Source organism: Coregonus lavaretus (genome assembly GCF_964263955.1).
Source record: "Coregonus lavaretus genome assembly, chromosome: 9".
Lineage (NCBI taxonomy): Eukaryota > Metazoa > Chordata > Actinopteri > Salmoniformes > Salmonidae > Coregonus > Coregonus lavaretus.
This window is the reverse complement of record NC_139996.1, coordinates 12,896,296-12,912,203: the sequence shown is the minus strand read 5'-3', so window position 1 is coordinate 12,912,203 and position 15,908 is coordinate 12,896,296. Positions and strand designations below refer to the sequence as shown.

General features: G+C 42.6%; 2 protein-coding genes across 2 annotated transcripts in view; both read left to right on the top strand.

Moving 5' to 3' along the window:
• Window positions 1–8,019, top strand: part of LOC311134867 (laminin subunit beta-4-like) — a gene marked incomplete at both ends in the record, with an annotated part of 34,244 nt that extends 26,225 nt beyond the window's left edge. The window contains 7 exon segments of the mRNA XM_084168639.1: window positions 284–487; window positions 607–755; window positions 1,818–2,027; window positions 2,125–2,260; window positions 2,609–2,782; window positions 5,533–5,683; window positions 8,009–8,019. Coding sequence (XP_084024765.1) covers window positions 284–487; window positions 607–755; window positions 1,818–2,027; window positions 2,125–2,260; window positions 2,609–2,782; window positions 5,533–5,683; window positions 8,009–8,019 — 1,035 coding nt within the window.
• Window positions 8,020–9,425: 1,406 nt separating this feature from the next.
• LOC311135214 (laminin subunit beta-1-like) overlaps window positions 9,426–15,908 on the top strand; it is a 37,206-nt gene continuing 30,723 nt past the window's right edge. The window contains exons 1-3 of the mRNA XM_084169144.1: window positions 9,426–9,553; window positions 10,126–10,298; window positions 12,442–12,583. Coding sequence (XP_084025270.1) covers window positions 9,523–9,553; window positions 10,126–10,298; window positions 12,442–12,583 — 346 coding nt within the window. The 5' untranslated portion in view covers window positions 9,426–9,522. The remainder of the gene's footprint in view (window positions 9,554–10,125; window positions 10,299–12,441; window positions 12,584–15,908) is intronic.

The window sequence follows — 15,908 nt, the reverse complement described above, 5'->3', positions numbered from 1 at the left end:
TAAAAATAAATAAAAAGAAAGACAGTTCCAAACCTCTCTACCAATAACAGCTAATTTTCAGTTTTCCCCTCCCCACTCAGACCACTCCCAGACAGTCCTAGCAAAATTATTGCTTGATAAATTGCTCTTTGCTAAGCTGTTTTTGTTTATTTTTGACAATTTTCATTGAAAACAATCACAGTAAGGTACTTAATTTTTACCCAGAAATTATTTGATTTCTGGGTAACAAAAAAAAACCTGCTGCATTGGACCTTTAAACCATCTTACATTGTGTGACTCTTAGATCTGTGGAGCGCCAGGCGATGAGGTATGCTCCAAGTCAGAGTGTGGGGGTGCGCTGTGCCGAGACATCCTGGGACAGAGAGAATGTGGGGGTCCTACGTGCAAGGGCAGTGTCCCTGTGAGCCACAACACCACAAAAACAGCAGATCAAGTAGAGAATGGCATTGTAGACTTGCTCCACAAACTACAGGACTCCAAGATCAAGGCATGTTCCCCAAATAACTCTACAGATGTATTTATTTACTTTTGCCTTTTGATTTAAAATGAAAATATATATTTAATACACAATAGTGTATGACACAAGTCTCAATCTATCCTGTTCAGATCAATGAGGCCAAACAGATGACCAAGGACACCCATCATCAGGCGGAGGAGATGAAGAAGAACATCACTGACAGCAAGGAGATGTTTGAGAGGGAGAAGAAAGACACCAAGGACCTCATCAAGAGGGTCAAAGACTACCTCACAGGTCAGTGTGGAGGCTAGCTGGAAATAAGACTACCTCACAGGTCAGTGTGGAGGCTAGCTGGAAATAAGACTACCTCACAGGTCAGTGTGGAGGCTAGCTGGAAATAAGACTACCTCACAGGTCAGTGTGGAGGCTAGCTGGAAATAAGACTACCTCACAGGTCAGTGTGGAGGCTAGCTGGAAATAAGACTACCTCACAGGTCAGTGTGGAGGCTAGCTGGAAATAAGACTACCTCACAGGTCAGTGTGGAGGCTAGTTGGAAATAAGACTACCTCACAGGTCAGTGTGGAGGCTAGCTGGAAATAAGACTACCTCACAGGTCAGTGTGGAGGCTAGCTGGAAATAAGACTACCTCACAGGTCAGTGCGGAGGCTAGCTGGAAATAAGACTACCTCACAGGTCAGTGTGGAGGCTAGCTGGAAATAAGACTACCTCACAGGTCAGTGTGGAGGCTAGCTGGAAATAAGACTACCTCACAGGTCAGTGTGGAGGCTAGCTGGAAATAAGACTACCTCACAGGTCAGTGTGGAGGCTAGCTGGAAATAAGACTACCTCACAGGTCAGTGTGGAGGCTAGCTGGAAATAAGACTACCTCACAGGTCAGTGCGGAGGCTAGCTGGAAATAAGACTACCTCACAGGTCAGTGCGGAGGCTAGCTGGAAATAAGACTACCTCACAGGTCAGTGCGGAGGCTAGCTGGAAATAAGACTACCTCACAGGTCAGTGTGGAGGCTAGCTGGAAATAAGACTACCTCACAGGTCAGTGTGGAGGCTAGCTGGAAATAAGACTACCTCACAGGTCAGTGTGGAGGCTAGCTGGAAATAAGACTACCTCACAGGTCAGTGTGGAGGCTAGCTGGAAATAAGACTACCTCACAGGTCAGTGTGGAGGCTAGCTGGAAATAAGACTACCTCACATGTCAGTGTGGAGGCTAGCTGGAAATAAGACTACCTCACAGGCCAGTGCGGAGGCTAGCTGGAAATAAGACTACCTCACAGGTCAGTGCGGAGGCTAGCTGGAAATAAGCTTGACATTTCCATGCAAAGATCCCTTAAAAAACGTACTGATGAGATGTTGGCACCAGAGGACATAGAAAGGTTGGCCAAGGGTGTTCTGGCCATCCAGTTTCCGGGCTCTCCAGACAACATCCACTCCATGATCCAGAACATCCAGGGCGTGCTGGCCAACTTCACTGAGTTCAAGGAGGATCTGAAATACCTGGAGGACCAAACCAAGACAGCCCAAGACCTACTGGAGAATGCTCTGGATATCAGGTTAGCCAGCACCACATACGGAATATGAGTGACTGTCACTTTCTATAAACCTTTCTGCTAAATGACCATATTTGTACCATGGTTGTCAATGTAGTAGGGACAGAACCAAGGGTACTGATGTTATGGATATCAAGAAAGCCATAGCGGACACTGAGAAAGCACAGGACAAGGTTGAGCAAGATCTGGAGAAGGCTACGGAAAGCAATGACATGGCGGACGAGATGATTAAAGAGGTAACTCTCTCTCTCTCTCTTTCTATCTTTCTCACTCACTCTCTCTCTCTTTCTCCAACTCTCCCTCTCTCTCTACCCATTCCTGCTTGTTCGTATTTGTATTAGTCTAAACATCCATCAGACATTCATACTCTTCAGCTCTCAGAAGAAAGTATGTTCTTTCTCATAACTGGGCCCCGTGTAGCTCAGTTGGTAGAGCATGACGCTTGCAACGCCAGGGTTGTGGGTTCGTTTCCCACGGGAGGCCAGTATGAAAAATGTATGCACTCACTAACTGTAAGTCGCTCTGGATAAGAGCGTCTGCTAAAATGTAAAGAAATAACTGTATATATCTGTCATGGCCCCCAGATTGAGAAGAAACTGAACAACACAGAGACTAACTTTAACTCCACTAGACCTCCAGAGATGCTGGAGGAGATTGAGGCTCTGAAGAAGAAGACAGAGATGAACAGAGAGCAGGCGGAGCAGGCCAAAGCTGATACTAACACAGCCCTGGATAGCGCTACTGACACAGAGAAGTCAGTAGTTTACATGCACTTAGGTTGGAGTCATTAAAACTTGTTTTTCAACCACGCCACACATTTCTTGTTAACATTTTACCAGACGCTCTTATCCAGAGCGACTTACAGTTAGTGAATACATTTTTTATTTTTATACTGGCCCCCCCGTGGGAATCGAACCCACAACCCTGGCGTTGCAAACGCCATGCTCTATCAACTGAGCTACATCCCTGCCGGCCATTCCCTCCCCTACCCTGGGCCAATTGTGCGCCGCCCACGAGTCTCCCGGTCGCGGCCGGCTGCGATAGAGCCTGGATTCGAACCAGGATCTCTAGTGGCACAGTTAGCACTGCGATGCAGTGCCTTAGACCACTGCGCCACTCAGGAGTAACAAACTATAGTTTTGGCAAGTTGGTTAGGACATCTACTTTGTGCATGACACAAGTAATTTTTCCATCAGTTGTTTAAATGTTTCACTTATAATTCACTGTATCACAATTCCAGTGGGTCAGAAATTTACATACACTAAGTTGACTGTGCCTTTAAACAGCTTGGAAATTCCAGAAAATGATGTCATGGCTTTAGAAGCTTCTGATAGGCTAATTTACATCATTTGAATCAATTGGAGGTGTACCTGTGGATGTATTTCAAGGGCTACCTTCAAACTCAGAGCCTCTTTGCTTGACATCATGGGAAAATCAAAAGAAATCAGCCAAGCCCTCCACAAGTCTGGTTCATCCTTTGGAGTTATTTCCAAACGCCTGAAGGTACCACGTTCATCTGTACAAACAATAGTACGCAAGTATAAACACCATGGGACCACGCAGCCGTCAAACCGCTCAGGAAGGAGACGCGTTCTGTCTCCTAGAGATTAACGTACTTTGGTGCGAAAAGTGCAAATCAATCCCAGAACAACAGCAAAGGACCTGGTGAAGATGCTGGAGGAAACGGGTACAAAGTATCTATATCCACAGTAAAACGAGTCCTATATCGACGTAACCTGAAAGGCCGCTCAGCAAGGAAGAAGCCACTGTTCCAAAACCACCAAAGAAAGCCAGACTACGGTTTGCAACTGCACATGGGGACAAAGATCATACGTTTTGGAGAAATGTACTCTGGTCTGATTAAACAAAAATAGTACTGTTTGGCCATAATGACCATCATTATGTTTGGAGGAAAAAGGGGGACGCTTGCAAGCCGAAGAACACCATCCCAACCGTGAAGCACGGGGGTGGCAGCATCATGCTGTGGGGGTGCTTTGCTGCAGGAGGGACTGGTGCACTTCACAAAATAGATGGCATCATGAGGAAGGAAAATGATGTGGATATATTGAAGCAACATCTGAAGACATCAGTCAGGAAGTTAAAGCTTGGTCGCAAATGGGTCTTCCAAATGGACAATGACCCCAAGCATACTTCCAACGTTGTGGCAAAATGGCTTAAGGACAACAAAGTCAAGGTATTGGAGTGGCCATCACAAAGCCCTGACCTCAATCCTATAGAAAATGTGTGGGCAGAACTGAAAAAGCGTGTGCGAGCAAGGAGGCCTACAAACCTGACTCAGTTACACCAGCTCTGTCAGGAGGAATGGGCCAACATTCATCCAACTTATTGTGGGAAGCTTGTGGAAGGCTACCCGAAACGTTTGTCCCAAGTTATTCTGACATTTCACATTCTTAAAATAAAGTGGAGATCCTAACTGACCTAAAACAGGGCATTTTTACTAGGATTAAATGTCAGGAATAGTGAAAAACTGAGTTTAAATGTATTTGGTTAAGGTGTATGTAAACTTCCGACTTCAACTGTATGTTGTGTGTGTCCACTTACTAACCACAACTAACTACTCACCAACCAGTAACCACTGACCACTACTAACTACTCAACAACCAACAACCACTGACCACTACTAACTACTCACCAATCAGCAACCACTGACCCCAACTATCTACTCACCAACCAGCAACCATTGACCCCAACTAACTACTCACCAACCACTGACCCCTACTAAATACTCACCAACCACTGACCACTACTAACTACTCGCCAACCAGCAACTGACCAGTACTAACTACTCACTGACCACTACTAACTACTCACCAACCACTGACCCCTACTAACTACTCACCAATCACCAACCACTGACCCCTACTAACTACTCACCAACCACTGACCACTACTAACTACTAACCAACCACTGACCACTACTAACTACTCATCAACCACTGACCACTACTAACTACTCATCAACCACTGACCACTACTAACTACTCACCAACCACTGACCCCTATTAACTACTCACCAACCAGCAACCACTGACCACTACTAACTATTCACCAACCACTGACCACTACTAACTACTCATCAACCACTGACCACTACTAACTATTCACCAACCACTGACCACTACTAACTACTCATCAACCACTGACCACTACTAACTACTAACCAACCACTGACCACTACTAACTACTCATCAACCACTGACCACTACTAACTACTCACCAACCACTGACCACTACTAACTACTCATCAACCACTGACCACTATTAACTACTAACCAACCAGCAACCAATGACCACTACTAACTACTCACCAACCACTGACCACTACTAACTACTCACCAACCAGCAACCACTGACCACTACTAACTACTCACCAACCAGCTTACCACTTACTTATTTACAATCTCACCTTGGTACTACGTGGTGATACTGTGAGTATAAAACTAAGTAGGTATGAGTTTTAGTTTTTCTCTGACTTATTTGCCAGAAGCTTGAAAAGGTGACAGAGCTGTTTGATAAGCTAAAGGAGGGAAACACAAACCAGGACAGTAATGAAGTGGTCATCGAACGCCTAAAGAACATTACTATGGAGGCAGAGAAAATCACAAAATATGTTCAAGATAAAATTCAACAAATTGGCGGTAAGTCTGAGACCTTAATGGGGCAATCTAAAATTGGTCATTTAGCAGACACTCTTATCCAGAGCGACTTACATTTAGTGAGTGAATACATTTTACTTCACTACATTCCTAAAGAAAATAATGTACTTTTTACTCCATCCATTTTCTCTGTATCCAAAATTACTCATTACATTTTAATGCTTAGCAGGACAGTCAAATGCTTCCAATTCACGCGCTTATCAAGAGAAAATCCCTGGTCATCCCTACCGCCTCTGATCTGGCAGACTCAGTAAATACACATGCTTCGTTTGTAAATGATGTCTGAGTGTTGGAGTGTGCCCTTGGCTTTCCCTAAATAACAAATTATTTAAAAAAATGGAACCATCTGGTTTGCACAATATAAAAGATTTGAAATGATTTGTACTTTTACTTTTACTTTTGATACTTAAGTATATTTTAGCAATTGCATTTACTTTTGATACTTGAGTATATTTAAATCCAAATACTTTTAGACTTTTACTCTAGTATTTTACTGGGTGACTTTCACTTTTACTTGAGTCATTTTCTATTAAGGTATCTTTACTTTTACTCAAGTGTGACAATTGGGTACTCTGTCAATTCAAGAGATTTAAATTACATTCATGCATAGATCAAATTCTCAATGAAAGATATGGGTAATGGAATTGACCCCAAACCCTGACCAGTAGTAGTCAAATAAGTGAATTGCTATAATAATTATCTGATCTTGTATGTGCCAAATGGCATGGATATGTATTTATTTTTACATATTTAACTTTTATTTCATTTATTCTGTTTATTTAATTCACTTATTGAAGACATGCTTAAAAGGGTCTGTGTTTGGAACCTGTTCCTACTCTGATGTCATGTCAAACATGGGTTCTCTCAGGTTCTAGGTTGTATTGTGTAAAATGAATTTCCTCACATACAGTTTATTGCAGCTAGACTGGGAAAGTCCCTTCTCTTTCCTCTCTACCTTTCGAGTTTTGCAACTGAATTTAAGAGTGTAGTTTTCCTAATCCTCCACATGGGGGCATGTGGTGATCATAAAACTGACGGAGTTGAGAACGAAGCCCCTCCTTACTATTTTGTGATATGTATTATTATGTTTCAAGCTGACCTAATTATCTGCTTACATGATCGTTGATGTTAAAAAGAGGTAAAAGCTTTTATGGGAACATTTTTCAGGTTTCAAGTTATTCTACCTCTAACTTTTTTTCCAATCCTTTTCCCATTTGTACCCTGGTCTCTGGTGGAAGTAGATCTCTTTGTAAGATTTGGCTGGTATTTTGTGAAACTGTGTAATACTGAATTGGCCTAGTATATACAGAGCTTGTTATTGGCCTGAAACAATGTTTCCCTCAGCCTAGCTGGAGATGTGATGAGATTAAACACACTATCAGGTTTGGAATGGGTCCCTGCTGGGTTTGGAATGCGGCCATTTGTCACAACTCTGGCGCCGGAATGTTCACTCTCTCTTGCCTTTTGTACATTAAATGTACATTGCCCATTTAGAATTGACTTGTAAAATCCTAGATGTCTGTTGCTTTAAACTCCAGCATACACTTTCAGACTCTCTTGCTACCTCTCTCTCTCTCTGTCATTCATTCTCTCTCTCTCTCGCACTCTCTCAATACCTCTCTTTCTTTCTCTACCTTTCTACCTCTCACTCTGTCTTTCTCTCTCTCTCTCTCTGTCATTCATTCTCTCTCTCGCACTCTCTCACTACCTCTCTTTCTTTCTCTACCTTTCTCCCTCTCTCTCTGTCTCCCTCTCTCTCTCTTGCACTCTCTCTCTCTCTTGCACTCTCTCTCTCTACCTCACTACCTCTCTTTCCAGGTCACTGCCCATTCTAGTTGTGGGGAGAACACACACCACTTACTCCTCATGTACTTTCCATCCAGCCGTTAATGTTTACGTTCCATCCAGCCGTTAATGGTTAAGTTCCATGTTTGTTTCGCTTCAGTAAGACTTTGTGCTCAATACAATTGAACCAAGTTAGCAGCCTTTATATCCAGGTCCTAGATCTGCATATGCTTGTGCCAACTCTTCTATCAGACTAATAACACGACAGAGAGGAGTTGGCTAACAAAGCATAAACGGATCTGAAGCCAGTCTGCAGTTTTTTCATCGGTAGCATTGAATTATGCTTCTCACAAAAGTCAAATGAAGTTGAAGAATGGTTTTATCAATGAGGTACATCACAGGTAGATGGACATATTTTCTTCAAAATAAATATATGGATAGAAGTTGAACAATTTCCAGGTCTATTGTTTGCTCTAATCCTATAGTGACTCTTGGGGGTGAGTTCCATCTCATACCCCCCAGGGGAGAGTTAGCCCACTCACCCCTGAGAATGTGTCTTAGACTGGGGTCTGAATTCCCTCCCTGCCCCCTGGTCGTGTTTTTAGACATGAGGAATTCACAGACCACTAATGGCTCTGCCTAATTGCAGGTTGCCACTGATCCACTGCATTTAAGATTAGAGGAAATATCACCAGTGATGCAGCTAATTACAGAAGAAGGAGATGATTATTTGAGAACCTTTTTTAACCTTTGTGGTTTTTGGTTGCGTTTGTCTGTTCTTGAATGGACAGATTGTGGTATTTCTTGCCTGTCTGTTGTATTTCTTATCATGCATTATTAGGAATTAATTCAGAATGAGATTGAGATGTCACTGTATTAGCCTAATGTAATGAAGACTTTATCTTTGCAAGTGAGACCCCTTTTCTGTGTTTTAGGATTAATCTTGATGTTATTTTCAGCAGTAAACCAAGGAATGGTTCTTGAATACCACAAGTCATGTCTTTCTTTCTTCAATATGCTCAGTGACTGTGAACATAGTCTAGTTTCTCGGACTCAAAAACCTCATTGAATCTGTTCCTACAGTCCCCCTCTTGTCTTTTCAAAGATAATTGAATTAGAACTGCCACCCTGTTTCTCCTCCAGCTATGGTTGGAGCTGCTGCTGCTGCCACACACACGCGCACACACACACACACACACACACACACACACACACACACACACACACACACACACACACACACACACACACAGTGACATATAATTAAGGTTGTAGCTTCTTCACTGTAGGTGATAGTTTAGTGTTTGGGTAATCTGTGATTACCAACAACTGTACAGGAAAGTTTTAAGTTCCAATAATAGGGCAAGACTTAACAGAACATGATTTGGAGTTCCACTTGGCGCAGGGGAAACACTGTTCAAGGCTCTCTTAACCTCATTTCTCTTCAGTACAGTAAATTAGTAGTATGGCTTCAGTAACTATAGTATCCCTGCTTTACCTGTGCCTAGGGACATATAGGGCAGCTTCCTGCCTTTAGTGGAGGAATGTCCTTTGTTCTAGATGAGTAGGTCTAGGTGGGGGTTGGTATCTGAGAGAGAAGACCTTTACAATCCCATCAAATGTGTGAGTTTGAACTTTCTCTCAATGTGAGCAGAGTGAGATGCTGTCAACATGATCCTTCTGCTCCAAATAATCTGACACATTTTAGATAGATACAGGTAATGATTGATCTATTATGTAATTGGTAGTCAAACTGTACAAGTTAGTTGATGAGCATTTGTAGCTGCTGGTTGTAGGACTTTACTGGATTTATCCAATAGAGGCTTTGGGGGAGGGCGAGTTACACCCTGTGCGCATGCTTGAGGAGAGAGGGACAGAGAAAAAAAAACTCTGTTTTCTCAGTTGTTGAGTGGAGCAGTCAGTGGGGTAGCAGGACAAGAAAAAGCGTGAGGAGCAAATCGCTACCATAAGGAACCGCACACAGTCCCACGGAGAGGAAGCGCAACAGCAGATAAAAGGTGGAAATATCAACAGAAATGTTGATATTTCAAATGGCGATCCTGCTATGTAAGTTTATTATTTTTAACATTTTGAAATGTTTTCTATAGAACGGATATCCAACATTGAGGTAACTGAAAGTGCATAATGATAAACTTTGCATGTAGCCTAATGAAGAAAATACAATTAGTTATATTTATAGGGATATTAGTTCTAAAAGTTGAAGTAGTCAACGTTTCGTAGGCTAATTTCATTCATATCATATGTGGAGTTGTTTGTAATTTTTGTTTGACTATGACACATCTTGTTCTTGTTATAAACTCGGCATGAAACAATTAAATAACTTCATGTGGCATTAATATAAATCAAAGACCCATGGGAATGGTAGGCTTATATCCTGTTTTTCAGATTGTGTTTTCGACTATAAAGTTCATTTTTATTATGGAGGCCTATCCTAGTTTTAAAAGTTTTACGAACAGGGAGACCAAAGTTCTGAGCACTTTTCGTTAGTATTTTATTCTAATACTTAGGCAATTTGATCTAATAGCCTAATTATCTTTGATATTTTGTACAATAAAACATCACTCCACAACCTGTATTGGATAAATCCCATTGTTCAATATTGCCTCTTCTTTGTGTAGCCGCAGGGGCGTGCGTCCTTGCCCAGGTACCAGAGTTCAGCGATGTGTGCACGGAGGGGAGCTGCTACCCCGCCACGGGAGACCTTCTCATCGGCAGAGCCCACCAACTCTCCGCCAACTCCACATGCGGCCTCCACCGGCCCGAGCCGTTCTGTATCGTCAGTCATTTACAGGTAAATGCTTCTGGCACAAGTACAGAGTACATTTGCACTAGGCCCATGTGTTATTATAGGCCTATAGACTTCATTAACTATCACACAAATATTGTTATGCCAAGTTGACAACAGTGCAATCAATGATCAAGGTGGTGCTGCTATCAATAGGATTCGTTATTATTTCAGTGGCAGGAGTGCGTAAAAGTACCGATATTCAATATTCACGATAAGCAAGGTCTGATTTGTTGTGCCTCTGGGCAAGTCTCTCGTTCATGCCTGTAGTAGCGAGGTAGATAAGCAATACATAGATAGGCGCCATAATAAAGCATTCCTGGAATTGCTAACCTGAGGGTGTTTGTTCTTGGAAATGGGAAAGATAGTTTTGACCTTGTGAAAATTTGTGTTGAGAATAAAATGGTGCTATATTCATTGTCTTGCATGCCTGGAGGGGGATTCCTTTCCCAAGTAGTCTAGGCTACTACTAAACAAAGTAACAAAGTGCAAAGAGGCACAAAACAAGCTATGAGGTTAACTCATAATTAAACATTAATTACAGTATCACATATTAAATGATAACATTGTTTCATTTCCTCAGTAAGAAAGATCCACTATTTATTTTAATGGGGAATAAATGCATGCTCAAAATTAAAATGATCTTGCCTTTGGCAATTTGGCGTTCAGATTTCATAATAACTACTGTAAGGTTTACAGTCAATCCCTTGTCTGTTGGGGGTGGAATATATAAATGGGATATATTCCAAATATCCCTTGGGCTTTTATTGTCAATACAAGGACTTCCTTTCACATATTTTTTCTTAAACTCCTGCTTTCTCAATGTGAGCGTAGGAGTGGGAAAGATCTTTAGGATTTGGGAAGGATTGGTTTAGGAGTCACACGACCCTCTGAGTTGTCTAGACTGCTTCCTGGATCACAGAATCATTCTAGAAGCGTTATTAAGGTTCAGACCAACAATGACTTCAATGACTTGAAAGTGGCTGTGCCAGCAGCTTGGATGCATGGGGACTCATTGTACTGACACAGACATTCCATGGTTAAAGATATCCAAACTCTCAAACAACCTTCTCTTGGACACTTGAGTAGCCACCATCAAATACTTTTGCCCCTTACATGAAAATAAATGTTTGCCTTGCTTGAGACATCATCCTATTTGATCAGTATCCACCTAAATCAAATGTACTAGAAATGGCTGATTCTTGTTCTCCACCACCTTAACTGTAGATTATTTGTGAATACTTCTATGATGTGTTGAGCATCTATTTAAAGCAGGGGTGTCAAATTCATTCCATGGAGGGCCGAGTGTCTGCAGGTTTGAGTTTTTACCTTTCAATTAAGCCCTAGACAACCAGGTGTGGGGAGTTCCTTACTAATCAGTGAACTTAATTCATCAATCAAGTACATGGGAGGAGCGAAAACCCGCAGACACTCGGCCCTCCGTGGAATGAGTTTGATACATGTGATTTAAAGTATGTTATGCCCTGAGCATGCAAACGTTTTAAGATGGAAATCTAATCTAATACAATTAATTTAATTTATGTCACCACTGAAGGAGAGAGAAACCAGATCCTGTCAGTGAAAGACGTGATCCAACAGGGTTACATTTCTTATCAAACAAATATCTATGTACTGAAATTAAAATCTAAGTGTGTGGCTGTGGGCACACTTCTGTTGCATGGTCTGGATGTATAGAATGTTTACAATCTTGTAAAGTTGTTTTCTTGTCAAGTGAAGTGGTGAAAAGACGTTGGAAGGACATCCAGATGGTGCTGAATTTGAACCCTTGAGCATGTGTACACATTCACACACACACACACACACACAAGCACACATAGTGTGTTTTCTGAACATCTGGTGGCCAAATGAAGCCTGCGTTGTCAGCAACCTACGGTAAGCCTTCACTGATGAGAGTGAGACTCCTCCTTTTAAAATAGTTAAAGCCCTATTTGGCTCAATCACTACTTTCAGCATCTATATCTGCTCTTGATAAAAGACCCAATTTCAACGACTTCTGTATGAAAGGGCTCTTCAAAGATGTTCATTATGTGTACCCTCCGCTGATTGGGAGAAATCTACTTGGTATCCCAAAAATCCCACAGACAATTTAATCTCTCTCTCTTTCTCCCAATCTTCACGGTCTCTTCAGGAGGAGAAGAAATGCTTTGTGTGTGACTCCACCGACGTCTATGTCAAAAGTGTGGTGAATGCCACCACCGGCCACCGGGTGGAGAATGTCGTGACCACATTCGCCCCCAACCGCCTGAAAACCTGGTGGCAGTCAGAGAATGGTGAGTTCTCGTGGGGGAAAAATGGTGGACGGCTAGTAAGCAGCTAGTTCAATTAAAGGTGACTCTATCTTCCTTTCCCCCCTCTCGGTATATTTTCACCCTCCAATCCCTTAGCTAACCCCTTTAATCAATGTGAGGGGAGACATCAAAGAGAAAGCAGTAATGGCTGACTAAGATGATGACCAGTCTGTCAACTTTGGAATGACAGGATTAACCCATGGGGAATGATTACCTAGGTGGCTGTTAGATGAGGCTGGGTTACACCCTGTGTACACCATGTATGCAGGGTTCCCCAACTGGCAGCCCGTGGGCCGAATTTGTCCCGCGGGTGGCTTTATTTGGCCCCCCAAGTTTTCTGAGCAAAATAATATATACAGTGGGGAGAACAAGTATTTGATACACTGCCGATTTTGCAGGTTTTCCTACTTACAAAGCATGTAGAGGTCTGTAATTTTTATCATAGGTACACTTCAACTGTGAGAGACGGAATCTAAAACAAAAATCCAGAAAATCACATCGTATGATTTTTAAGTAATTCATTTGCATTTTATTGCATGACATACAGTGGGGAGAACAAGTATTTGATACACTGCCGATATTGCAGGTTTTCCTACTTACAAAGCATGTAGAGGTCTGTAATATTTATCATAGGTACACTTCAACTGTGAGAGACGGAATCTAAAACAAAAATCCAGAAAATCACATTGTATGATTTTTAAGTAATTAATTTGTATTTTATTGCATGACATAAGTATTTGATACATCAGAAATGCAGAACTTTATATTTGGTACAGAAACCTTTGTTTGCAATTACAGAGATCATACGTTTCCTGTAGGTCTTGACCAGGTTTGCACACACTGCAGCACGGATTTTGGCACACTCCTCCATACAGACCTTCTCCAGATCCTTCAGGTTTCGGGGCTGTCGCTGGGCAATACGGACTTTCTGCTCCCTCCAAAGATTTTCTATTGGGTTCTGGTCTGGAGACTGGCTAGGCCACTCCAGGACCTTGAGATGCTTCTTACGGAGCCACTCCTTAGTTGCCCTGGCTGTGTGTTTCGGGTCGTTGTCATGCTGGAAGACCCAGTCACGACCCATTTTCAATGCTCTTACTGAGGGAAGGAGGTTGTTGGCCAAGATCTCGCGATACATGGCCCCATCCATCCTTCCCTCAATACGGTGCAGTCGTCCTGTCCCCTTTGCAGAAAAGCATCCCCAAAGAATGATGTTTCCACCTCCATGCTTCACGGTTGGGATGGTGTTCTTGGGGTTGTACTCATCCTTCTTCTTCCTCCAAACACGGCGAGTGGAGTTTAGACCAAAAAGCTCTATTTTTGTCTCATCAGACCACATGACCTTCTCCCATTCCTCCTCTGGATCATCCAGATGGTCATTGGCAAACTTCAGACGGGCCTGGACATGCGCTGGCTTGAGCAGGGGGACCTTGCATGCGCTACAGGATTTTAATCCATGACGGCGTAGTGTGTTACTAATGGTTTTCTTTGAGACTGTGGTCCCAGCTCTCTTCAGGTCATTGACCAGGTCCTGCCGTGTAGTTCTGGGCTGATCCCTCACCTTCCTCATGATCATTGATGCCCCACGAGGTAAGCTCTTGCATGGAGCCCCAGACCGAGGGTGATTGACCGTCATCTTGAACTTCTTCCATTTTGTAATAATTGCGCCAACAGTTGTTGCCTTCTCACCAAGCTGCTTGCCTATTGTCCTGTAGCCCATCCCAGCCTTGTGCAGGTCTACAATTGTATCCCTGATGTCCTTACACGGCTCTCTGGTCTTGGCCATTGTGGAGAGGTTGGAGTCTGTTTGATTGAGTGTGTGGACAGGTGGCTTTTATACAGGTAACGAGTTCAAACAGGTGCAGTTAATACAGGTAATGAGTGGAGAACAGGAGGGACATACAAGACCACTGATAATCTCCCTCGATCTGGGGCTCCACGCAAGATCTCACCCTGTGGGGTCAAAATGATCACAAGAACGGTGAGCAAAAATCCCAGAACCACACGGGGGGACCTAGTGAATGACCTGCAGAGAGCTGGGACCAAAGTAACAAAGCCTACCATCAGTAACACACTACGCCGCCAGGGACTCAAATCCTGCAGTGCCAGACGTGTCCCCCTGCTTAAGCCAGTACATGTCCAGGCCCGTCTGAAGTTTGCTAGAGTGCATTTGGATGATCCAGAAGAGGATTGGAGAATGTCATATGGTCAGATGAAACCAAAATAGAACTTTTTGGTAAAAACTCAACTCATCGTGTTTGGAGGACAAAGAATGCTGAGTTGCATCCAAAGAACACCATACCTACTGTGAAGCATAGGGGGTGGAAACATCATGCTTTGGGGCTGTTTTTCTGCAAAGGGACCAGGATGACTGATCCGTGTAAAGGAAAGAATGAATGGGGCCATGTATCATGAGATTTTGAGTGAAAACCTCCCATCAGCAAGGGCATTGAAGATGAAACGTGGCTGGGTCTTTCAGCATGACAATGATCCCAAACACACCGCCCGGGCAACGAAGGAGTGGCTTCGTAATAAGCATTTCAAGGTCCTGGAGTGGCCTAGCCAGTCTCCAGATCTCAACTCCATAAAAAATCTTTGGAGGGAGTTGAAAGTCTGTGTTGCCCAGCGACAGCCCCAAAACATCACTGCTCTAGAGGAGATCTGCATGGAGGAATGGGCCAAAATACCAGCAACAGTGTGTGAAAACCTTGTGAAGACTTACAGAAAACATTTGACCTGTGTCATTGCCAACAAAGGGTATATAACAAAGTATTGAGAAACTTTTGTTATTGACCAAATACTTACTTTCCACCATAATTTGCAAATAAATTCATAAAAAATCCTATAATGTGATTTTCTGGATTTTTTTTCCTCATTTTGTCTGTCATAGTTGACGTGTACCTATGATGAAAATTACAGGCCTCTCATCTTTTTAAGTGGGAGAACTTGCACAATTGGTGGCTGACTAAATACATTTTTTCCCCACTGTATATATAGAGATTTTTTTTATTGTTGGACATAATAGACTAAAAACACCAGGAAATCAGCTCCAAGTAATTTTAATTTAAGAAATCTGTTCCCAAGTATTCCCACGCATAATAGAGAGAAACATGTGATCGTATACAAATGTAAGCAAGGTTTGAAATGATGTTTTAGTCAAACATTACACTGTATCTGTTTGGGCTTCTTGAGGTCAATTTGCCATCTACAAATTATTTGTAATTATGTTCCGGTCCCCCGACCATCCGCTCAAGAAAATATCGGCCCACAGCTGAATCTAGTTGATGATCCCTGAAGTAATGGATGTTAA